Source organism: Apteryx rowi, unplaced genomic scaffold (assembly GCF_003343035.1).
Source record: "Apteryx rowi isolate R43461 unplaced genomic scaffold, aptRow1 scaffold_664, whole genome shotgun sequence".
Lineage (NCBI taxonomy): Eukaryota > Metazoa > Chordata > Aves > Apterygiformes > Apterygidae > Apteryx > Apteryx rowi.
Window position 1 is genome coordinate 242,391 of NW_020450943.1, and position 25,283 is coordinate 267,673.

The 25,283-nt window shown below is 35.9% G+C and overlaps 2 protein-coding genes across 16 annotated transcripts in view; one reads left to right on the forward strand and one right to left on the reverse strand.

The window, feature by feature from the left end:
* RFC1 (replication factor C subunit 1) overlaps window positions 1-1,708 on the forward strand; it is a 41,605-nt gene extending 39,897 nt beyond the window's left edge. For 5 of the 6 annotated variants that reach the window (XM_026085303.1, XM_026085305.1, XM_026085304.1 and 2 more), the window contains 2 exons: window positions 355-546; window positions 1,195-1,708. In XM_026085303.1, coding sequence (XP_025941088.1) covers window positions 355-546; window positions 1,195-1,290 — 288 coding nt within the window. In that variant the 3' untranslated portion in view covers window positions 1,291-1,708. Of the gene's footprint in view, window positions 1-354; window positions 547-1,143 lie in introns of all 6 variants that reach the window. The other variant, XM_026085306.1, reaches the window with a different exon arrangement.
* A 104-nt stretch (window positions 1,709-1,812) lies between these two features.
* The window catches only part of WDR19 (WD repeat domain 19), a 47,330-nt gene continuing 23,859 nt past the window's right edge, over window positions 1,813-25,283 (reverse strand). For 7 of the 10 annotated variants that reach the window (XM_026085296.1, XM_026085295.1, XM_026085298.1 and 4 more), the window contains 18 exons: window positions 24,232-24,342; window positions 23,854-23,963; window positions 22,648-22,705; window positions 21,542-21,688; window positions 21,352-21,434; window positions 19,772-19,855; window positions 18,511-18,657; window positions 17,566-17,690; window positions 16,024-16,136; window positions 15,100-15,168; window positions 13,590-13,667; window positions 10,495-10,591; window positions 8,107-8,231; window positions 7,368-7,449; window positions 6,366-6,516; window positions 5,757-5,880; window positions 4,218-4,294; window positions 1,813-3,375 (listed from right to left, as the gene is read on the reverse strand). In XM_026085296.1, the coding sequence (XP_025941081.1) occupies window positions 3,264-3,375; window positions 4,218-4,294; window positions 5,757-5,880; window positions 6,366-6,516; window positions 7,368-7,449; window positions 8,107-8,231; window positions 10,495-10,591; window positions 13,590-13,667; window positions 15,100-15,168; window positions 16,024-16,136; window positions 17,566-17,690; window positions 18,511-18,657; window positions 19,772-19,855; window positions 21,352-21,434; window positions 21,542-21,688; window positions 22,648-22,705; window positions 23,854-23,963; window positions 24,232-24,342 (1,893 nt within the window). In that variant the 3' untranslated portion in view covers window positions 1,813-3,263. Of the gene's footprint in view, window positions 4,308-5,756; window positions 5,881-6,365; window positions 6,517-7,367; window positions 7,450-8,106; window positions 8,232-10,494; window positions 10,592-13,589; window positions 13,668-15,099; window positions 15,169-16,023; window positions 16,137-17,565; window positions 17,691-18,510; window positions 18,658-19,771; window positions 19,856-21,351; window positions 21,435-21,541; window positions 21,689-22,647; window positions 22,706-23,853; window positions 23,964-24,231; window positions 24,343-25,283 lie in introns of all 10 variants that reach the window. The other 3 variants (XM_026085294.1, XR_003256565.1, XM_026085297.1) reach the window with 3 other exon arrangements.

Sequence of the window (25,283 nt, forward strand, 5' to 3'; positions counted from 1 at the left end):
GTGTGGCAGGCTGTTCAGTGCTGCTGTGGGTAATTTTGCTGTAAGTGACTTGGATTAGGTGGCAGCAGAACAATAGCGCTGAAATTATTGGGGGCCTAAATGAGAAGCATCTAAAGATGCACACTCTTGAGTAAACCTGAGGATTATGTGGGACTCAAATTTTAAATAAGCCTTCACTATACAGCTTCTATATGCTTTTTGTGTATCTTTTCTAGATGGTGTCCTCTTTTACAAAATGTTTGGTTACATCTTTCCAAATGAAAGATGATGTGGAATTGCTAGACATGAGTTGGTTAGCTAACAAAGTATAGAGCCCTTATCTGATGCTCATAGTAATTCCTTCCAACCTAACAGGTCAAAGCAGCTTTTACACGGGCCTACAACAAAGAGGCACATCTGACTCCGTATTCACTACATTCTGTCAAAACATCTAAAAGGCAGTCGGGATCCATGGTGACTTCAGAACTGAGTGAAGACTTGAATGTGGAAGAGATCCAATCTGATGAGGATGAGCAAGATACTGTTGAAAGTGATGCAATGATTAAGGTGACTTAGTCTTATATGGTAGTGCAACACTGAGGAAACTGTCTTCTCTTAGTTACCTTTCTGGCACTTTTAACATCTAAATTAAAAATCAACCAAAAAACCCAGCACAGCAGGTTTTGAATGTGTTATATACCTCACAAATTCTTGACTGACAGAACAGTTCTGTAGTGTGACATAATCTAGATAACTTTTGCCCGTTTTCTGCTTGAATGTTGGACTAAAGTGAGACACATCACTGTAATGCATTAAACTTGTGAACAGTCAAATCCAAAATTTAGCAGGGTTCTAAGCATAGTGGGGACAGTGCCATTGATTAGGAGCAGCTGCAGGCCTTTTGCATTGGGTTATCATAGACAGCAATTCCAGTAATAGTCTTTCTGTCTATCTCCAGCTTGGGGAATTATGGGTCAGCCATTAACATTGTATATCGTAGAGTATGTCCTCTCCATGGAATTTAAAATCTTGATACCTAAAAGGGGGAGAAGGGAGAGATTGCCTATACTCATTTTTTTTTGTTGAAGGTCCATGCTAAGAACTAAGGATCGCTCTGAAATAATTTTTTTACACTGATTGCATTTTGGCTTCTGCTTTTGTCAGGTTACAGCTGCATTTTAAACTATCCATCCTGTCCATCTATTCTGTTTGTAGCAAAAAAAAGTAAAGTCTTCCAGGCTGCCGAAAACGGAGAAAAATGAAGAAACAACAAAAAAAGAAGGGAAAAGAAAAGAGAAAACAAGACGTTAAACAGAATAACCTTGCTATGGATGCAGCTTTGCTTATCTAACTTTTGGCAGGAGCCTGAAACAGATCCAGTAATGTGGCTGGGAAGGTAGAACCAGTGCGTTGAAAATGCACCTCTTATAGAGGTGATGACTTTATTCTCACACTATGCAGTGCTGTAATTACTCTTAACTTGCTACAAAGTTACAAGCTATAACTACTCTTGTAAAACAAGCACCCAGGTGCATGAACATGACAATGTGACAGTTACCTGGCATTATACTGAGTCTTCATAGGACTTCTAACTTTTTTTTAATAAATTCTCTGCTATTATGTGGTGAAATCTTGTAAATAGTACATGATGCAAAAAATCTGAGTTGCATGTTTGTACAATATAGAAATTAAGTAGTGTATAAAATTACAATAAAATAAGTTCACACAAGTTTTAAAAAAACTGGTTGAGTTTGTGGARCTCTTGCTCTCTCTCATGCACTGTCTTTCCTTCTGAGGTTCTGGCTTTCCTGCATGTGTTGGGTTGTGGTTATATTCCTTTCTCGCAACTTCCACTTTGTTCAGTTAGAGACATGGAAAAGCAGTGATGCATTAGTTCCAAAATATGAGGAGCCAATGCTATGAGCTATATTTTTAAAGCCAGAAGGGAATACTTAAAGATTAAGAAATGTTTAATACAGATTAGTCATGAAAGCTCAAAGCTGATATTGAATAAACAAATACTAGGTTTCTTGCCTAGTTTAATATGTTGTTGTCCACATTTGTAACCTGTGGACAGTTTAGTCTAAAGTACCAAATTTCATTCCTTCTAACTTTGTATAAATATCACTGTAACTTGGCTGAACAGAAGAACACAGAATGCTCCTTGGTTTTGCCTTTGCATATGAAACTTAAGTTTTGCTTAGTAGGAAGAAATTATCAGTTTTATTACTAGAATAAAGTACAAAATTTGTCAAAAGTTAAGTATTTACAGATTATCACAAAATAGAAGTGACATGGTCATTATTAAATCTTACTGGAAAAAACCACCTGTAATGCAGTAACAGAGCCTTCCTCAATGCTACTGATCACGAGACAGCACATGCAGTTCTGAAAATAAACAGAAACAGTTACTCATATCTCAAAGACTGATAGCAAATTAACATTTTCTCTTGGGGAGGGGGGAGGTGTTTCTGGTGTATGCAATTTTGTTAGACTGAGGTACAGTATGCATCTGCCCATTACTTTCTGCTCTACAGTTAAGTTTTCACATAAGGTGTTTACTCCACTAAAACAGCATTTAAATGTCAAAATTAATGAGGAACTTTGTTACTTGTTTGCAGTTACCACTCAACAGAACTGATGTTGGATCAAAAAGTATAGAATATTGGTCTTATTCTTTGAAATATGAGTATTTCAAGCCAATATGTTATTGTTATCCTGTGATAGTTTCTAGAAGTTCAGTATATTGCAAATTCATTGTGCTCCATTATTTAACACCCCCACCCCCCAATCTAAGATCATGTAACCTGCATTTCAAATGTGCTCCTTCCAGTTAGCCATATCTATCTCTTCCTGCACTCAAATCCTTCTGGTAGATCTATGAAAGGCTTTGGTGCTGCTGAGCTCTTCAGACTCCTCCTTGTGCTGTTCTAAGCACAACCAGCATTCAGGAAGCTTAAGTCATTCCAAAACAGAATATGTTGCAGAATACAGATGTTTCACACTGTCCTAGAAGTAAACTGGTTCAAAACCTTCCACCCAGGTGATTTAACCATGAGGTTACTTGCAGCAGCAAAAACTAAGGGGCTATTTTATACCTGAGGGCACAGAATTGGTACATCTGGTCTCAGTTATAAAGATAAACTGAGAGATAGACCTAGGCAGTAACTTGAATTCTTAAGCACTGAGCTTCCTGTGTTGGGAAAAACTTCTGTTCAGAGTCTTTTTCAAATATCTTCTAGAATGAGCCCTGTGAAGTAAGAAGCTGTAGCACATACCTGAATTTATTGGTCCACTTCTGTTTTGAGATATTGTGTGCAATCATTTATTTTCTTAAGATGAACAATGTTAATTCTTTCAGAACACATTGGACATATGTTTTCACTCTGTAACATGCTGTTTTAAAAGTAGTAGGATTAGTTAAATTACAATTTTACACTTTMAAACAGACATTTGGGCCTGATGCAGAAAGCATGGAGCAATGTAAGAAGTCTAGAGTAGAGCAACAGGTGGTCCTAGCTAGATGTTTGAAGGGGAATACTACTTGATATCTAATGGACAAGTAGTTGGATGCTGCCACAGCATGTCAAACTTGTGAAAGTATGTTGAGTCTTTTTTTTTCCCTGGAGCTGAGGTCTCTTTATTTTTAAATATTTGAGAACTAACATCACAACAGGAAGGCTGCTGCTGCTTGCATGGAGGTGAGGAAAAATTGGCAAGTAAAATATATACAGAGTAGGGCTAGAACACGAAGAGTTTTTGGAGGTTCATTACTGGTAGGAGCAGTTCCTGATCTGAACAGAACCATCCCATCCCACTGTCATGTGGAATACAATCCAGGACAAGCAATTATTGCTTTTGTAGTGTATACCCAAGTACTGAGTACTCTAGGTATGCTGTGTGGGTTTTCTTGGTCTCTTTTCCCCACCCCTTTCAGTGTGTGGTCTTGCAGGAAGCAGCTGGGAACTTAAACAAGCCCACTGTCCATTAGTATGGTTTCCGTTGTTGGAGTGTTGCATCTACAGCTGAATTCTTTCTTTATAATACTTCCTTATCCACTTCAAAGCATTACTCTGAGATTATGTTAGATGAAACTGCCAAGTATGAGTTAAAATTTCTTTTTCCCTTTGAGGACACTATATTGCATGTTTTTTAGTACCAAATGAAACCAAGTCTGCTGCTGAAGTATGCTCATACAGAACACTGCAGCAGAAAGGAAAAAAAAAATCCCAACTTACATTTTGAATTCTGAATAAAGGGCAGGAAAGTCACAGTGTGGGCAGACTGTCCAGTCATCTCGTACCATATGCCGACCCTGGAGACAAAAGCTGCAAGTGATTAAAGGGAATGTGCTGTCTTAGTATGCTGGTAATCTAGTTTTATATCATTTTTTTTTGAAAAAAGTCTCAGCAACAAAGAGAAGATCTTGAGGAATTAAAAAAACCCCAAACAGTATTACTGTAGTTTGGCTACTGTGTGAACTCTGATTAGAAAAGGAGCTCTAGAGGAGATGTAGAGTTCTCATTATAATTTGCATTTCTTTAAAAAAACAACAATAAATAGTGTGTTGAGTTACCACTTTTAAAATTATTTTAGTTTGGCAATTCTATAATGATATCTATAGATTTACATCCAGAGCTTACTGGGATTTTTGGTGTTGCATGTGACAATTTTCAAAAAATGCCCCCACAACCACACCATCTGAGGCCACGAGGTTGCATTCTAGTCTGTCAGAAGCCTTGATCACAGTCTGTGAGTATAGCAGCTGTCTTGATAGTAGTCTCTTTAAACAGAGATGATTCCTTCTTTTTGGTATGGTTACTGTGTTGACCAGGGTGTAATACAAGTGAGAATGACTTGCTTTTGATACAAATAATTTGTATGTACCTTTTCAACACTACAAAATACAGCAGAGCCTTGAACTGAATTTAGAGATTTATGTTCTAATAAGAGAGGCTGCAGTAGGCTTTGACACTGACATTGGTAAGATGCAAGTAAAGTTGCTGCAGGCCTAATGATGTTACAAATGCATGTGATGTAAATGAACTATATCCAAGGGAGAACCTAAATATAATGTGAAACATAGATGAGGATGTACATTACAGTTGGCCTATGAAGTTACATAGTTAGAAGCCTTGGTTATTTTCCTTAATATAATACTTGTAAAATACATTGGTCATCTGTTTAACCAATGGAGTAAGAAGAAATTGCTTGTAAGATCATTTTTGTAAGACAGATTCTTTAGTTATAATAAAGAAATTAACTACAACATTTGATTTCTGCTTAAGTAAATGTGTGATTTTTCTGTAATACTAGCATGACAAATCAATTGAATCTAGCAAAAGTAAAATCTCCCTCACATAGATGAAACTGAGACTTCCATCTCCAGGGTTACAGTCCTGAGCACTGAGGAACTGGAACAAAGGATGTGGTTGGGAAGGTACCAGCAGCTCTGTCCCCTCCTTGTGTTCTCTCACCCATGCTAGACATACAGGTGAGTCCAGCTGCATGAGTTACCTCCTCAGGAAGGTGAAGTCAGCCAGAGCCACTTAATGATTTTACTGTCAAACTTAAGTCCCTGCAGCTTGTAGGTGGCAGCTGAGGCCACAGATTATTTTAACATTCACAAAAGAATGGTTTTACCCGATTTGTAACAGCATGAAAAACTTACCTTGAATCTACTAGCAAACTGATGATGTTCAGATGAACTTATATTTTACAAGGAAAAAAGGCTTTGTGTTCATTCTCAGGCTGCAGCAGACACCCAATACACTCACCGTTGCAATACAGTATGGGAGATTGTTTTTACACCCAGGACACAAGAGTTCACACTCTGGGAGCAGAAATGCACAATATGGACAGGATGTTGTTGGCTCTTCCACCTCTGATATGTCTGGACGCCTAGAAGTAAGATACAAATATGAGTAAAAGCACAAAGAAACCCTTTGAACTTGAATAAAGATATTTAGCAAGTGTTTAGTTATTTACATGGTTTCCAGTTAGTATTTCCCTGTAACAATCACTGATACTTCATCATAATTATATAAGGTTAGACCTAGGTCATTTTTCATCTAATTTGAACCAATGCAAACATTTTAAAGTTGTAACAGATCATAATACTTTGAAATCTGTAACAATTCCTTGTCTTACATGCATGTAAAATGTAAGGCTATGTGCACATGTATTTAGGATAAATCATATCCAAGGGAACAGAAAAGCCTTTGATCTGCAACAGAGGAGGGAAACTAGTCTTAGGCTTCCAACTATGAGACAGTGAAATAACATGAAAATAGGTTAAAGCCAGTAGGTTTTATGAGCAAAACTAACATTACTAATAAAGCCATAATACTGTACATTTGTAAATATAGGAGACTAACACTGCTCACCTGACCATTGCTTCAATTTTCTTTTTGTATTTAAGATCTATTTTGTTACGATACTCAGGTCTCATCAACATAGCAGCAAAACTGAAGGCTGAGTTTTTTAATCCTGCTCTATGACACTCTATTACTGCTGAAGTCAAGATTGGGACAATGTCTGTAAATAGAATGAAACAACAAAAAAATATTTATTTACCAATATTAATGTTGAAAGCCTTTAAGCAAATAGGACTGAAAAGTTTTTGATGAAAAAATGAGTCTATTTTTCTTCTTCCTCATGGTACAGAGTTATACAAGTTTGTGCAATTCCTGTAACCATACACAAGAAAATCAGGGATTCAGCTGTCACTGCTTTGTATTTCTGAGGTTCAGCATGGCAGAAGGAATATTTTGGTTATATCGATTTCTCCCACATCTGGCCTGCATCTTTTAAAGTCTGCATTCTAATGACATAGCTGAGAGAATATTGGCTCTAAAAAACATGCAACAGAAATTGAGTTTACCACTGATCAGGGATTAATAGAGAAAAAACAAAACAAAACATGGAGAATGGCCTGTGTACATGCAGGTGCAGAGAGATGCACTGTCAGTACTGCTGTCGTATGTGACAAGACTCTGCATATAGTGGTCTCAAAGAAACTTTATCTTTAAAGCTTCATGAGCCAAAAAGGTGACACTTTTAAAAGAGGGCAAATAAAAATTTTGTGATAATGTCACAAAGCCAATCAGTTCATTATGTATGATCCTGAGACTATTATGCATGGTTCAGGCAACTCAGTGCTGCAGTTATAGTGGTTGAGGACAGCTGTAAGTGCTGGTGAGGCACTACCCTGGAGGCCATGTATCAAAGAGCTATCCTGTGAGGATGGCAGAGCACACGCTGTATTTACACTTTGTTCTGTAGCCAGCATGATCATAGCAGACAAATGTACCTGTTTAATGCAATGATTAATGAATTATCCTGTAGAGCTCAGCAAGCTCTTCTATGCTGTCAGCACTTTTACTTACGTGATGGGAACTTGCTGATATTGTTGGCTATGCGTATAAGCATACGCGCTCCCTTTATGTGATCGCCACGTTTCACATGAGTCTGGAACACAATAAATATATCAAATTAACCGCAGTCTTTAAAGAATAATTTATGCAGCTTGCTCCTGGCTGTCCTCCTTCCTGGAGACCCATGACCCTTTTATGAAACTGAGCGGGGAGGGGGAGTATCATATGTTGAAGAAGGGACAGAGTTACTAGTGGATGCAGGTCTTCCCCCAAGCAGTGTATATCAGGCCTGCAGCCCACTATTTGTCTGCTCTTGCATCGCTGCTGGGAGGCAGAGAGACCAGAAGCAGGCTGTTGGCTGAACAGATCTCCTGAAGGGCCACATATTAACTACTAGAAACAGTTTGGGCACCGTTGCTTAATTTCATTTACAGAAAAGCACTGATCTGCTTCTTAATGAATAATAGCACTGGTAGCATAACATTTTTGTAAGTATGAATGCAAAAGAAATAAAGGAAGCCATATGTAGGCTTTAATTATTCAGTATTTATAAAAGAATATGCTAATCAAAGAGGTAAAAATAATCAAAACACGTGGACTGTTCTCCTGAAGCATGTTGTTAGTACAGACTTGGATTCTGTAATACAACCCGTATGCCAACATAATTTATGTATACAGAACATCATCCATATATATATTTTAATAAATCACACTGCAACATTTATGTAAATTTAGTTTCTGAATTCATTACCTTCACCAAAATATAGCTGTGTAGAATCATAAGGTTTGTAGCCATCTCAGAAGGAATTTTAATCTTCTGGGTCTTTAATTCTGAATACATACTGAAAAGAACATCATGTGCATTTCGGTAGTTTCCTTAAAAATAAAGGACACTGCATAGTAAATTCAGTTTTTCATAACAATTTATTTGTTCAATGTCTAATGGCATATAAGGAAATTGAACAAGAAGATATGTTGATTCTTAGAGCAAAACCTTTGCATGCCAAATTCTTTAGAAAGTCACAAGCAGTTGCTTGTCACAGTATCCTAAACAATACTAGTCAGGGAGTTAGTTAAACAAGAAAAATACTTACACCTGGAGATATCTAAACAGTAGAATGTTAGAAGAACAGCAAAATGTGTATGAGGATGATGATATGTGTGTATTTATATATATATTTTATATATATATATATATATAAATAAAATGYTGTACCCTGCTTTAAAATGGTGCATCCAATGCATCACTTCCACAATAAAGCAGAGAAAAGATACTTTTAGAACACTGTTTGATACATTTTTTTGTTTCCAGAAATGACATATTTCATCTCATTGTTCCTCAAGGTCAGATATTCAAAAGCTGTTGTTTAAATTTTAATTTAACATACTTTTACCTTTCAATTTGCTTTGGCAATTCCTCCCCTCTGCAAACAGACAAACCCCAAACCTTTCAGTGAGGTAGTTAAGACTATTAATTCACTGGATTATACTGCTTCAAGGTTACTATCAAAAATGGTCCAGAAACCCCAGGATTTCACTAAATTATCCATGTAGCTGAATTTGTCACCAAAGCAATCAGTGATCAGTCTACTGTAACATAGTTTCTTCTTTTTGTTTGTGTTTTTTGCACTGTTAAGACATCAGGATGAAGAAGTCATATTTTGCAGTTGGAGGCATTTAGAAGAAATTTCAGAGTATAGTTATTTCAGCACACATTTTTTTTCTCTATATAAAGCAATTTGTTACATGATGTTACATACTACAGCTGAATCTACCTGATGTATTTATATGAGACAACTACTTATTACTCCAGAATCAGTTGCTGGAAAACAACTGATATCATTAATTTTTCATGTTGTATAACTGACTCACAGTATAATATGTTCAGTCTTAAAACTAGATAACTATTATATAAAATCAGCCTAAAGAAGAAAAATTGCACATAATATACAAAAAAGAAAATACCAAACTGTGTAGTCTTGAAATGATTTTTACTGATTTTTAAGCAAAGAATAAACTATATTGGTGAAACCTTCAAAACTAAACTCACTGAAAGCTCCTGAAGGAAGAGCAGAGAATCTAAAACTGTCCCTGCATGGGAAACAGTTACTGTTTACCAGTCACCAGTTATTGGTGATTTTACTGAGAAAAATGTAGTTCTTATTCTTACAATGTTCCAGAACACATCTGTACTATGAGGAAATATGAAAAACAACATGCGATACTGTATTTCAGATGTATGTTTTCAGATTCAAAGAAGCTAGTGAACAATTAAACCCTTGAAACTTTACATTTCCTGCTTAAATGATTAGCACAAATGCATTATTCATTGCTATGATGAATTAGGAGTTCTTGCTTATCAAGGGTTTAAGAGATTACCCTTCCCCCCTTAGCCCACTGCCAAGGAGCAGTCAATAAATGTTAATTTGCCAGGACATGACTGTCCTTCTGTTCCCCAGGCTGTTATTTTTCCTTTATAGCTATTTTTCTTAATTTATTTGAAATGAAAAGAAAGCAGTGTTATGGTAGGACTGTTGCTGTGGCTACAGAGGAGAGCAGCTAATGATGGTGGTAGCTATTTTGCTTCCAGCCCCATCCCTTCTTAATCCTTTTTTTCTCTCTAACATTGGCTACCTATTAAGGGGGAAAACAAGGCTTGAGAAAGTCTGATCATTCAACAGAAATCATCTCCTGTGCCCACCTCCCACTGAAAAATATCAAGAATTTTATACGTGCAAAGACTAAAGCATCAGTATCTGACTTGGAAACCACATTTCATAGTAACTGCACTTAAGACACAGCTCTGTTATACAGAAAAGCAAAGTTGTAGGCAGTCTCCATCAATATGTTTACTTAAATGCAATATAAGAAATGCAGATATTTTCCACAATTTCTTTTTTTTCTTTAATATACAGTTATAACAGTCCCAACCTYTTCACAAAGGCCACTTCAAATTCAAAATTAAACTTAAATATAATTAAAAGCTTTGTACTTACAAAGCAGGGTTTTTCTAAGGCTGACACAAGCTTTTCCTGAGTATAAATCTATTTAAATAACAGTAACCGAAGCACTGAAAGGATGCAGTGTCAGGTATATATATCAGATATATATACATACATATTAGAAAAAACAGACTTACCTGAACACTGCTCCTCCCTGGCAATTATTATAGCAGTTCTGGCAGCTTCTCTGTATTGCTTTAGTGCCATGTATAAGCGGAACAGATACTTGGCATCCTTAATTGAATAATACAAAAGTAATTAATTAATAGTAACTAAATACACGTCGCTGTATTCTTGTCTTCATCCCAGCATCACTTTCTTCACAGAAAGTGGACAAGCTAGCCTATTTTATGAAGAGCTCTTCATATTAGCATGCCTGAGCTATGCTCAGCCCCCCTACAAGTTTCATCCACTAGGACACAGACGGACGAGTACCCACGTTGAAGGACCCCGACTGAACTGCGGCAGACGCGCAGTTAGTTGCTAAGCCCTGTTAATATGGACGCACGAAGCAGCAGGTACCGGTACTAGGTACTCAGGGAGTTTTATCGGCGGAAACGTTAACAGCTTCAGACCTGTAGGCATCTATGGTGTTAGAAAAGAATCAAGGAACTCCTCTTAGAGAAATTTTGCTGCAGATGCTTAAATCCTGTTATGGATCTAGATGAAGACATTGCTTAGCATGAATAAGGATGACAAAACCTGGCTGTTATAGAGCATATGGCACCAGGCCAAGACGGTAAACATCCAAGACAGCTAACGGAATTTAAAATGAAGGAATCAAGCGGGTAACAAAAAGATAAAATCTATAATTTGCTATACTATATACTGTTGATATATTACAGGATTCAAGAATGGTAAATGTAGCACAGGGTTTATCTAAGAATTGGCAATCCAACAGCTTAATTCAACATCAAGAAAATTAGTGAAATAATTTAAAACAAAGCTTTAAAATCAAGATGGCAGTATTGTAGAAGAAAAAAAGAGAATTGGATTTTCATAAGAATTTTGAAAAAGCCCTCAAAAAGGAGCAAAACAGTGGCATTATTGAAAATGTGACTAAAATATAAAATACAAGATAGTAGCTTCTTTTTATCATAAACAAAGTTAAGTGGAAAAAATGCAGGCTAGGGCCATTTTTGTTTCATATCTTTAGTAGTGATTTGTAAAAGGGAATGAATAAAAAGAAAAGCCTGTACATGGCAATCTTTTAGCTGGTTAATCAAGACCAAATTAGTCCGATGTATTGTATATATTGATATGGTTCTGACTTAACTATAGATAAATTAGAAAAAATAGATACTGGTAGCTTTATAGACTCATTCTGCAACAAGGCTGCATTCCTTCCCCATCAAGGCTGCTTCTCCCTGTTCTCCTCTCCAGGAGGAAGGAGGATCATGGCCCAGGACAGACTAGTGGTCTGAAACGGTATTTGCCATGACTCTGACTGTAGATTACCTAAATAGCACATTTAAATGACTTATGTGGTAGCTGTAGATAGAAACGATTACAAAAATAGAAGGCATTTAAGAAAAATATGAGTCTTATGTTTTAATTTCATATTCTAAACTTTAAGTTAGCCATTTTAAAAGCAATAAATATAGAAAGGATTTTTCAACTGACAAGACATTTCCTAAAGCCTTTGGAAAATTTTATTATTGTAATCTAATTGATCTTAATTTTAGATAGCAATCATTTTGTTTTTGTTTTTTAAAACACTGTACTTAAAAAGCGCGCACACAAAACAGCAAAACCTTGCTAGATAACGCTCCCTGAAAAACAAAAAAGAAGGAACAGCTGTAACATAAATTAAGAAAACTGTATAATAGTTTTTATGTGTTAACTTTAACAAATACAGTATTCTGTATAATAACAACTCATTTAAGAAATAATAGTTTATTTTAGACAGGCAATAGTGTAGCAAAACTTTGCTAATTACAACAATTTTGATAATATGGTACATCATTAAAATCCCATATAATTGTTTGCTGAAAAAGGTTAGAACAAGCAGGCTGCTGTGAGGCTTCTCTGGTTTGAACAATCAGTGCTGAAAGGATCAGCAAGTTTCTGCTGCATGGCTACTTTAAGTTCACTCTTACTTTCAGCTTTATAAAAATACTACCACATAAAAGCTGCTCTTTTCTAAAAACAACCCTATTTGCTTTATAATTTCAAAAACACTGGTTCCAGGGCATAATGAAGATAAAACTGAGTTGATTTGTAAGCAGATTTTTAAACAAACAAGTATGATTTGATAAAGTAAAATTATGTTACTCACTGAGAGCGACTATGGCAGATTGGATTAAAGCATTCAGAAGAACAAGAGAGAGCTTTTAAACAAGGAAAACAAAGCTCTATGTTCAAGTGCAAAACAATATTAAATATGGCAATTATGGTATTCACACAGTTGTTGAATGTTTTCTAAAATCTTTAGAACCACTTCACTAAAGGAGTTCATATTGTAGGTCCCTTCCCTTCTCCGGTCCTATACACTTCTTTTGGCAACCAGATGGCTAGGCTGCAGCTCATAGAAAACTGACATAAAAGACAGGATGCTACAGTTTGTTTCTGTCCATCCAACTTTCAGCATAAATATGAATTTATTTCTCCTTACGCAGATGCTTTCTTAGTAACAGATCTTTTATCTAACAGTTCTAACAGCTTCATTGTCTTCTGGTCTCCTGCAGTTTGCTTCATTATTTTTCCTTCTAATTCTATTGTCATTCAAATTTCAAATTACAGATAAGTAATAAGAGGTAAATAATAAAAAGATACTACATACATAAAGGTTTTAAAAAAATTTATAAAAGAAAGGTTGGCTTGGCAACCAAGTGTCCAGTGTTGTATGTAAAAGTCCAGAATATTAAATTCTTAACCTCTAAGCACTACAGAGAAATGAAACAGCCAGAATCTTTAATCTCACAACAGAATTATAAACTATAACCATAATATTAAGGGTGAAATAACTTTACTGTGCCAAGATCATGTTACCTCCCTTGTAACCAAACTTTACTCCTCTCAACAGAGCAGAGCTTATTATTCCAGACATATCATTTTGTACATGACTGTATTTACTGTCAGTTCATGGATGGAGTAATCATATAAGCCTTATTCCTTAATGAAACCAAGCTAAAAAGCAATCTGTGTCCACCAAAAATTTTATGATAAAAGAAACTCAAAAGATCTTGTAGTACAGAAACATGACAGAACAGCAGTGACAAAAATACAATACCTTGGGCATGCCATCACTCTCTCCCATAAGATAATCTATCAGCTGATTTGTTAAGGCTTCATCTTTTGCCTGTCCCACCTATTAAATAAAGACAGAAGAAAATATCATGACATGAAAGAGAGAGGTCATAGAAGGCTTTCTTTAAAACCTCTGAAATTAGATACGTTTAAAACACGAATTTATTGGCTTTGTGTGCTCAAATCAGATGATTACTTGGTTCATCAGCTTTGACCTGAAGCACATGTTTGTTTTCTAATGCATTTTGTCAGGGGATTATAACTAAGTAAGTCTTTATCAGCATGAACTGTTTCACTTTTTCAGTGTTAGGAAGGCCTCCGAGTCTAGGCACCATGAGCTGAAGCCCACCACCACAAAGGTGTGTCTATCAAGCCAGCAATCTGTGTCTCAGAGGAATATTCAGCGCTGGTCACTGCGGTAGAGCCAAAGTTGAAGAGAGAGTCTAACAAATGACTGAGATGCTGAGATTCTGGGAGGATCCACAGATACGGTTCATTTGCAGCAATAGCCTATGGGCTTCTTCTTAGCCTTTATTCATCTGGGCTTACCCATTTGGCTCCAGAGGAAAGCATTAGACACCTCAAACACCTCAGTCCTACAGGCCTTGCCAATAGCTTTCTGAGATGGAAGGCCTCAAGAGTGGCTATGCTAGCTCTAGGTAGAGTCAGGCCTACCGTTGAAGAGTTTGAAAAAAAAATCTGGTGACCCCTAGTAAGAATTTCAATGCTGTGGGTTTTTCAAGGCAACAGAGGCAGTCAGCACAGTTTGGATGACAGACAGTGAAAGTCACAGTGGATGCTTAGATGGAAACTGCCAATGGGCCTGGTTAAATAGATTTCCAGCATGTGTTGTCTAGAAGGGAATCTCAGAAAACAGACTAGGTTCACACGTGCTGAGGTGCAGCATGGGCTGGGGAGGCCTGATGACTCCAGAACTTTGGAGGTCACGGGCAACTAAACTAAAGATTAAACAAAGATTGCTTCATCTCCAATTTTTTTTTTTTTTTTTTTTTTAAGGGATGGAAAAATGATTTTAACAGATATAAACCAAAAGGGGTTAGTAAGGCTAATGCTGCAACTGGTCTTCTATCCTAGAGCGGAAGCTGCGAGAGAGAGAGAGAGAGAGAGAGAGAGAGAGAGAGAGAGAGGGAATGGAAGTGTACTGACCTCTCTTACCACAGCATGCAGCAGCAGGACTGAAAAAATCATGAATGGATATTGCTAAACAATGAAGTTACAAATTCAAGCATCTGACATGCAACCATGAAAGTTTGAATGGATTCATAAACCCTCCTTTGAAGACTGAAAACACTTTTTCCTCTGGTGCCAGTTATTTTAGGGGTTTTACATTTAGCTAACACCTTTACTGAAACAGTTTTCCTTCTGTTTGCAATCTGTCCAAACACTCTCACTGACACTAGGACAATGCCACAACAAACAAAGTAGATTTCTTGAGAAGATGAAGAATTTTTTTGTTTATCAAAGTTTCTTACTGTTTCAATTGCCATTTCTATAGCCAAGTTATCTTCTGTGCTTGGACTTTTCAGAAAGTGCTTTAATGCCTAAAATGAAATAGAAGATGAGTTAAAACTGAGACAAAAGAAATGAACTTTTTCCTAATTTTTACCAAATTATTCCTCTCTGCCTTTTGACAGAAAAGTAGCACCATGGATGCTTATCATGACTGTATTTTATGGCTATAAGGATAATCACTTATGCTATACAGACAGCAGCTGCTCTTACAGAATCTGCTGCAAGAAAGAAGAGAACATTTTTTGCCAAATCCTGGCATATATTTTCATCTGTGAAAGATGTTCAGAGCAATACAGTGTGCAGAAACTGATTAATGTGCCATTGGAACCCCCTGAGCCCCAGCTGAAGGAGTGGTCACCTGTGATAGCTGTAATTTGCAAAAATCAGAAATATTTTTTTAAGCATGTGCTCAGTATGAAGAAGTGGAACATTTAGTTAAGCATCAGCTGACAAACTTGTAACTAATCAAGAAGAATTGTGTCAATTTACATACTTGCTTTTATAAAAGGAAGTTTTAACTTAAAGTATGCTACAGTATTTAATAAATGCAAAATAATTCAACAATGGAGCATTGGTCAAGCAAATAAACTCTAATTAAATTCTACTTCTATTTTCATGTAATTAAGAGATTCACAGAGAACAGTACATCTTTGATCCACTTAGAGGCTTTGCTGCTATGAAAAACAGTTATGTGCATGACTATAATTCATAGAATCCAATGTGTATAATTACAAATAGTTTACTTAGTTTTGTTGCACTTTTTCATATCAGCATGTGAAGGTAGGCAAAAAGTCTCCTGTGAATTTTTCTGATTTTGAAGTACTATATTTTGAACAGTTTTAATGAACTTTTAAATACCATTGTTTTATTCTTTAAGTACTAACCCGTGCATATTGGCCACACAGCAAGAAAAATTTTCCTGCCTGAAAATGTTTCTTTTCTCCTTCAAAATATAGTGCAATGCTCTGACAATCTTCATTAGTAGTATTCTCAGAACCTGCAACAGATACATAAGCAAGGGTAGCATAGTATTCTTATAAAGGTAAGATGAAAGACCTTACCGAAGGAAGAAATTCCATATTCTACTTTTTTTCTATTGACATTCAAAGAGAACCAAAGCCAGCTAGACTGAATTACCTCATAAACTTTTTTTTCCTGCTTAATCAAACACTGAATGTCAGACATTAAAAGATAATAATGCAGTGAAATATTTGTTTGCATAGGTTTTACACTGTAATGGGATTTTTTGTTTTTCGTTTAACAGACATGATAAAAATGGCATAACTATGACCTGACCAATGAATGACTTCTTAATTCATAATTCATTATGTCCTGGCAACAGTAAAAGAGTACAATGGAATTCTGCAGATGCTTATGAGATTATCATCTGAATTATTTTCACAGCTTCAGAGTACGTTTGTGTTGCACAGTGTATGACTATCAGGAGCAATCTAACTATGTTAGCCTGAAATGCTATTTAATCTTCTAACCAAGACTCCATTTTATTGTATGCATCTAAAACAAAGACAGTCACTACCTCCAAAGTTAAAGCCTTTTTTCCCCCCAGCTAATTACGGTTTAAGTATATATCATGCTATTTTGGATAGGAGAGAAGGAGGAATGCATAGGGAAATGACAGAACAATACTAGCCACCTTGACAAGCAGCTATAACAGTACACCTGCAAGCTAACATTGCCAAGTTTTTAGAATCATCATAGCGAGAAAACATTTTTAAAGGGAGGTATTAACTGAAAATATGAGATAATCATAAGATACTTATGTGGAACTGTTTCCACACAGAAGGGGGACACAGGAGAAGAACATAAAATTTGTTGCAAATTGACAAGTGGGCCACTGACTGACTTGATGACCTGAGGTAAAAATCAGCTTCTCAGTAAAACTTCCTTTTGCTTCTCACTGAGACACAAGGAGGCCATGAAAGGCCTTAAGGAAGAAAGGAAAGACAAGTGATTTATACATGTAATAAAAGAGCTTGAACGAGGAGAAAAGGAAAAGATGGCACAAACTTGAAAATTGCACTAGTAAAATTTTCGGTTTCAGAAAAGCAGTACTAAATACATCAAGGTGAAAGAACAGGATTATTCAACCGACACAAGTAAAAAAAGCATATAGACAAATGCTTTTACTTCTACAGATACACAGAAAGCACAGGCAAGATTCAAAAACAACCTAGAGTGAGGACCCTGGGAGACACTTGAGCTGAAAGGAATGCCTCATTTATGGACCAGAATTAGACACAGGATGGAGAATTGGCCAATGACCGAAAATAGACAATAGATGGAAAGGGCTGGAAAACACAAAATGTCCCACCTTTTGTCTTATCACTTCAAATCTGTCTAAACCAATTAAGTAAAAAAAMCCAGCAAAACATATTCCAAGCAAACTATTAAACTGGAATACTCACTGATGATATCGGCATAAATCTCCATCTTGTTGTGTTGCTGAGCTAATGTGAAAGCTTCGTTATTGCACTTGGACATGACCAGGAACTGAATGGCAGAACCATAGTCACCAAGCTGCAGAAAGAATCTAATCAGAATGAACAAGTTAATACCTTAGTTAAGTGACATAATGAATACTCCAAATGTTTTAAAAATATAGTATATTTTGTGGCATGCAGATATGATACATTTCTAAATTATTGTATATCTTCATTATTTTAAATAGGTTACTAAAATTAACTCAGTATGAACCACATAGCATGGCAACTTTTATGATTGTCTAAATTTACTACTTCAGGCTAATATAATTTTAATTAAAAAGTTTAAAAAAATACAGTATTTGCTTAGCTGTCCAGATTTTAGAGAAATCAAATCACCAGACTGAAATATCTAGTCACTGGCCAAGTACCAGTAACCAGAGTCTGATACTTTAGCAGCCTCCCCAGATTTCGATTGGTATGTCCTCTTTCACCCTTTTTAAACTCTGGCTGCTCATCTCATGAACTGAAAGCACAATAAAAACCGAAACATTAAGATTATTACTCCTGAGAGAAGTTAATATGAAAGTCATAGAATATGATATAAACACAACGATTAATATTACTATGCTTTGCATAGTTGCTTCTAGGAAATCATTAACTTAGAAAATGTAATCATGGTTTAAGAGTGGTAAAATTTAATATATTTAATCAGCGAAGAAAGCAAACGTAAGATGCATCATGAGACATAAAGAATATATTCAAGGAAATATTATACATTCTACAAACTTACAAGAGATTTCTTTTTATTTTAATTCCATTTACTGTACTGAGCACAATTTTAGTCTCCGGCAAAAACATGAAAGAGGGAAACATGGTTAGCAGTTCTCAAAGGTTACTAATTTTTTAACCTTATAACAAGACTGTTACCTGGCCACCATCTTGGCTCCATCAAGAGACTGTGTTTCCCTCACAATATTAACAGCCTTTTCAGGATTGTTAAGGTGATCCAAATATAGCCGGATTACACTGTCCCATTGTTTGGCATTCTCATAAGCGATCACGGCTTCCTTGTACCTGCAAAACAATGCTTCCACATTAGTTTTTCTAAGTTTTACATAGCTCTTTACAACATGGTATAAAAAAAACATACTGTATTTTACTTTTGAGAGGTTATCCTGTGACACCTTCTTTTCAGTTTACATATAACAGCTCTGTTCTGCATTTCCTAGTTTTTTTCTCTCTCCTTCATTTTCTCTTGGGAGAATGAAAAGCAGTGAGACAACAGAAAAATGTTTACTATGATAGTATTTTTGGCCAATTTTTTGGGAAAAAAATCTCCTATATAGGCTTCTTGGGTAGTTCATCTGTTCCATCAGGGTAACCATATCAAATCACTTGGGAGTGAGAGTACAATGTCCTGCCTTGCCAATAAAATCCCAAACATATGATAACTAGTATAACATTTTTAACAGTGAGACTTTTTTTCCCTCTTCTGTATAGCTGAACAATTTCAAGAAATTTCTCTTTCTCACACTATGCAACTGACACAGAAATAKTACTTTCTAGTCTCATCAATGCAAACATTTAGCTTTGGTGATACCTCATATCATTAAGGTGTCATTATTTTGAAGCACATCTACTTGACATGTCATGACTAGTAAAAACAACATTTTGTGATCAAGTATAATCTATTTGGGGCTTTTTCATTTCAGTCAATAATTACACATTATTCAATACTTTGCAAGTGCAAGCCATTAAGACATAACAATAATTTGCTTTTAGAAAGAAAAATTTTCTTTTATGATTATTGCACCTTTAAATGACCTTAAAAATCACAGCCTTATAAAAGGAGTACTTAGAAGCAAACTGAACTTCAATACTCTATTAAGTGGAATGCTGTATTGGGTACAGTACTTTAAAACACCTTCTTTCATTAAAAAGATATTAATGTTCAGACAGGAACAATCAGTCAGAAACACATCTTTGATACTGGTGGCAGGTCCTTAGGTTATGTTTAAAATTTCTACACAGCACCTTAAATTTACATATTTCAGGGTCCCTTTTCACAGTGGATATTTTCTGCAAAATTTGCTTTTAATTTTAGTCTTTTAATTTATTTTATAAAGATAATAACGCATTTCAGAAATAATAACTTATTTTATAAAAATAGATAAACACTCAGACACACCTGCCATCTGCTTCTTTGGCCTTCGCATACTGCAGGTGAATCTTTGGAGATGAAACATGAGGAAGAAGTTCACCAACCTTTGCCCTAGAAAAAAATACAACAGTCATTTAATAAATATTTCTGTTTTAAAATTTTCTCCAGTAAAACAGGCATATTTATAATAAGAGTGAAAAGGAGGTTAAAAAATAAGTAATTAAACAGAAGGTACAAGTTTTGAATGTGCTTTAATAATTTCAAAAAGCTGCATTTATACAGGTAAGAACCAGAAATTATACACTGGTTCAGGAATATACAGGCTTAAAGAAGTAGAGTAGCTTTTGTTTTTTGAGTTGAAAGATGTATGAGCATTAAAAAGTGCCAGACTGAACATTTCAGCCTCCAGTATTCTCCAATTCATCTACAGAAGCAGCACAGTATTAAAACTTTAACCTAACAAATGAATACCAACACAGGTCCAATTGTGTTGACTCCTGTGATTGCTTAAACTTTGGCCATCGGTTGTACAGAGGACTCTAGGCACTTAGAACCAGTTTCTGTGAGTGACAACATCCCTAACACTGGAGTGTTGAGGAACACAGAACTACACATCAGTCCTTCCATAAATTTAACCTCAGGATCTCCACACACAACATGATGTGCAAAAGCCAGCAAACTAACTGGAGAGCCTTTCAAGACAATGAATATTAAAGGCTGAAGAGAGGCTGATCTTAAATCTCATACCTCTCTGCCTAGAAGACAGAGCACTGCCCAAGACATCAGGGGACTTGAACCTCCTTCTGCTTGGATAAACAAAGTTTGTACCTTCCACCTTCCACTCTCATAATATGCAAGATACCCTACTGAACAAGGTGTTTTCTTAGTCCATGCTGATGAAACAGATACACTTTTAYGATAGAATAAAATTTTCATCAGAGAATGAGCTTAATGCTCCAACCTTATTTTTAAAGCATTTGCATGAAAGAAGAGAGGTCTCCGAGTTTTGATCTCTGCTCCAAACAGTTCTTAATAGCAAAATACATAAAATATAATTACACAAGAATTAGGCCCTTAAGTCTCTCTGTAAATTGTACTTCTCCATCGGAAACTTGACAATGACCAAATTCGCTAAAAAAAAAGTTCACTGAACATAACGTCAACTATTTTGACTGCTCATGATACAGACTCCATTTGAACCAGCAACTTAGAATCACTTCCAACCGTCTGCATATTCAGAGTCCCAGCTACATATTCTATAACTGAAGAAATTTAATGAACTAAACAGTAACTAGACAAATAAAATGACTACATTCAGTATACTAAAAAAATCCCTTGAAACTACAGGTCACCTCAAACATTACACAAGAAAACAAAAAAAGGAAGACTACCTCCCATTTTCAGTATGACTACATTTCAACCAGCACAGGTTGTTGAGGATTTCATGAACACTGTGCTTGTTTAAGCTTAGGGGAGGAAACCATAACACCAATGAAATGTAATTCATGCAACATTTGAGATACTGAGAGAATTTTTCCTTTCCAAAGGGCATTACAGCAAGCCTTCAGTCTCAAGAAATACATCACTTCACTGAAACCTGTACTTACCAGTTTTTACACCGGATGTATACTGATGCTGCCTTGTCATAATATTGTCCCTTTTCATACAGCTGAGCAGCTTCTGAAAATTGCTACAATATTGGAAACCATTACAATATCACTTGTAAATTATGATTACACATAAGCAGCTTAATGAATTCACATATTCAGCATTAGCTTTACTGACTCTTTTGAATACCTTCATACTTTCCAGAATAGCTCCACAGTCTCTTTTTAGTAACCTGCTAGGGTGTTTAATGGCCTGGTTTACCCCTCGACGGATATCTCCCATTCGAATAGACATTTGGGCTACTCCAGCAAGGCAAGCTTCATCATGTTCCTGGTACTGGCAATCAAATGAAAAGCAGTAATTATACCTTGCATATAAGAAATATCAGCTTGCAAAAGCCATGATAACCAAACACTGAAACAAGTTAACAAAAAAATAAAATGGACTTAAGTCAATTCTTGTCTAAAAATTCTGGTCTAACTGCAGCCACTATTCAAAACTAAGCAGCAGAACTATTTATCGTGAAGAATCATATGTTTTACTTATTGATCATCTGCTTAGTTTTCATCTTAACTTTTGGCCTTTGCTTTTTACATTTTACTTACAAGATAAATAGAGTCCAGACCAAACATACAGGAGAAGAATCTGCTTTTACAAACAGCTCAGTGCTACTTGCTTCTTTCTTCCAAAACAAACAGTAGAGAAAAAGAAGGAAATACCCTGCTTGTAGTCTCATTTTTTAACGGTAGTAAGACCTTTGATGTTTTATAAAGCCAAATGGCTTGAACTGAGAAAACACTGCTATTGTCCCTATTATGTTTTATCATTGAGTTGTTTTGTAATAGACATTATGCAAATGTTAGGGGAAATAATGCCAAAATAAGGGAGGTCCAATTGAATATGATGTCTTTTCTCTAACACAGCCACTTTCTGTCTTTATGTAGGTAACAGTCCAGTAAAGAAGAATAGAAGTAATAATTAGGGCTTTATTATAACAATGAAAATTCTGGCAGTATTTTCCCTAATATTTGCACATGCCTATTATGAAGTTGCTAAAACTATAAACACTTAATTTTAATTATGCCATGTTAACACACAGGCAACACTGCTTTATACCTAGAAAAAGCATCATTTTGTACATTAAAAATAAGTGCATTGAAGACTACTATCCCAAAAGCAATAGTCATACAGATTTACGGCCAAATACAAAAACCTGAATTTAAATAAGCCTGAAACAAGGTAACTCTATGTGCAGTATGAGAGTGCACCTGCTATCATTACTAAAAAGGCATTACCTTATTGTCCCCAGTGATTCCTTTCTCATAATGTGCCAGAGCATTCACATAATCACCCCTAAAAGAAAATCATACATTATATGGAAGAATATTTTTAATAGGAAGAGATAGTTACTGTAACTCTTGTTCTTTGAGACAGATTATGTATATATCTGTCTTGCTTTAGGCATAAAAACTCCATCCAATGATCTGAAGCATAAATAAGACAGGCAGTTACATAGTACATTAGGGCATTTTCCATGCACTTTATCAAGCTATTAGTCAAAGGCACAGTCCATCTCTTTTCAATTCCTTTATATTGAGACCAATAAAAAACCCTGAAAGACAGGTAAAGAGCCTATCTATGTGCATAATACCTATCTGCACAAACCTATGTGCTACTCCTCAGTAATTTCATCTCTACTTCCACATACTTTGCTGGAAAATAAACCAATCTTCTAAAGCTATTTATGATTTTTGCAATATAAAAATGAAGTCTTTTTTTTTCTTAAGTAAATTCAGAACTCAAGTTACAGATGGTCACATTGCAACAACTGCCTCAATTTCCTCTTTTCTGTGACCAACAACTGTCTTCCCTCAGTGCCAGGGCAACTGGTGAGACTGGGGAGAAGTTGCCCAAAACCTCTATTAATATCTAGAATTTTCCTCTTGATTTAGACAGTAAACAGGATAGGTTTCATCTGGGTAAAATTAGCTATAAAATAGCCTTTAAAATCATGGCAAATGGTGAATATTTTCTTGCTTTCAGGGACTGGCAGTCTTGAAGTCTGACACTCTTCTACCTAAACTATGAAGAAAATGAAGGCTCCAGGGCATCACGGAAAAGATAGGAAAAAGCTTTAAATGCAAGGCTTTCTTCCAGGGGAAAAAAATGTTAAGTGGCATTAATTTCTTCTATTTTCCAAACAAACACTTGCCTGCAACAAAACATTTATTTAGCAGATTATATAATTACATAGTGGACCTACCAGTTAAAAACAACATAGATATACCTAAATTAATCAAGTGTAACTATTATTTGCTATTGTCTTTATCTAGCATGAAAGTATTCATATGAAACTAGTCTTCCTGGTACTATAACTGCAAGACCTCACAGAACTCATTCTTGGCAATGCAATCAGATAAAGTATCTCAAGTCTATGTTCTCCTAATTAGCATGAGTATTAGTCTGACATTCTTATACTGCAGCCTTACAGGAGAACTTACGTGAATTCAAGCTGCACTGCATATTCCTTTGATATGAATGGGATTTGGTCAGGGGCCAAACACTTAGCCAGGTGAAGCGCGCTATCCCAGTGTTGCAAGTCTCTTCGCATCTATTAATAAAGAACAGCACCATTTTCTGATCCAAGTATCAAATTCTAATATGAATTTTACATTATTCTAAATGTAATTATAGARCTAGTATCCTAGAAGGATTCAGACAATTTGAGAGATATATTCATCCTAGAAGAAATGCTCTCATTCACAGAATGGCAAGAACAAAACCACAAAAGAGCAGAATTACCAGAAGGTGACTGATAATCCAGCATTGAGGTGCAGAAAAAAACAGCAGAAAAAATGTCAGACATCTTAAATGAATACCTCAAGTGCTGCAATAGGACAGGTGGATGCCAGGTATAAATCCTGAGCCAGACTGAAATCACTAGTAAACATGGCAAGATGTCCTGCTAAAAGGTTGTGGTCTTCTATTCCCTGTAAAAAGACATAAGAGGCACTAAAGTAGTTCAAACAAAAAAATTTGTTGCCAGTAATGTAGTCTGGTATGTACAGTAAAACAAAATAACCCTACAGATCAGAAGTATGCATATTATATTCTACAAACCATAAAATAAACTCACTCTTATTTTAATTCAAAGCTATTAGCACTACAACTGTCTAAAATCTAAGTAATTTGCAGAAGCATATTCTTAAAGTACTATTTCATGTACATTTTTGGTTGTATTATTACATCTGTTTTTAAAAAAAACCTGTAATCTTAAACATTTAACCTTAAACATTTTCTCAAAAGTTACAAAGGAAAAAAGAGGTTCCAAATGTCTGAGACAYGAATTTGGTCTGCTGCTCTCAAGCAGATACGGCAGGAAATGTTGGCTACTGTGGTAAAGCAGACCAATATCTGTGGTGTCAAAGGACTATTCACCCAGAGCTGATCTGTCATGAAATGACCTCTTTGGATGGGGGAAACCTCTCAGACAGCTCATAAGGGTGTATCTGCTTCCTACAACATGCTCTGTCTAGGCATTAGGACAATACAGCATGGACACAAAGTATCATCACCAAAAGGCCAAAACCATGAAAAATCTGAGAATATAAATCAGGGCTCCAATATCCCATTGACCATGGAGAATTATTGCTTCAGTTGCAATGACGACTTCTCTGTTTCACCTCCCTGACATGAAGTATCTTCATCCTCTGATGGGCTTATTTCTGGAGAGAAGGACCATCTTCATGCCTGGCATGCTACAGAAGCTGTAGTATGGAAGAGTTCCTGGTGTCAGAGATGACATAGCAAGAAGGAGTACAGCAGCAGACAGATTTTTCCTCCAGGCCCTGATGACAGTGATACATGATGCTAACTTTGAAAACTTGAAGGCATCAAAAACAGGAAGAAGGTGTAGTAGGCAACCTTACTC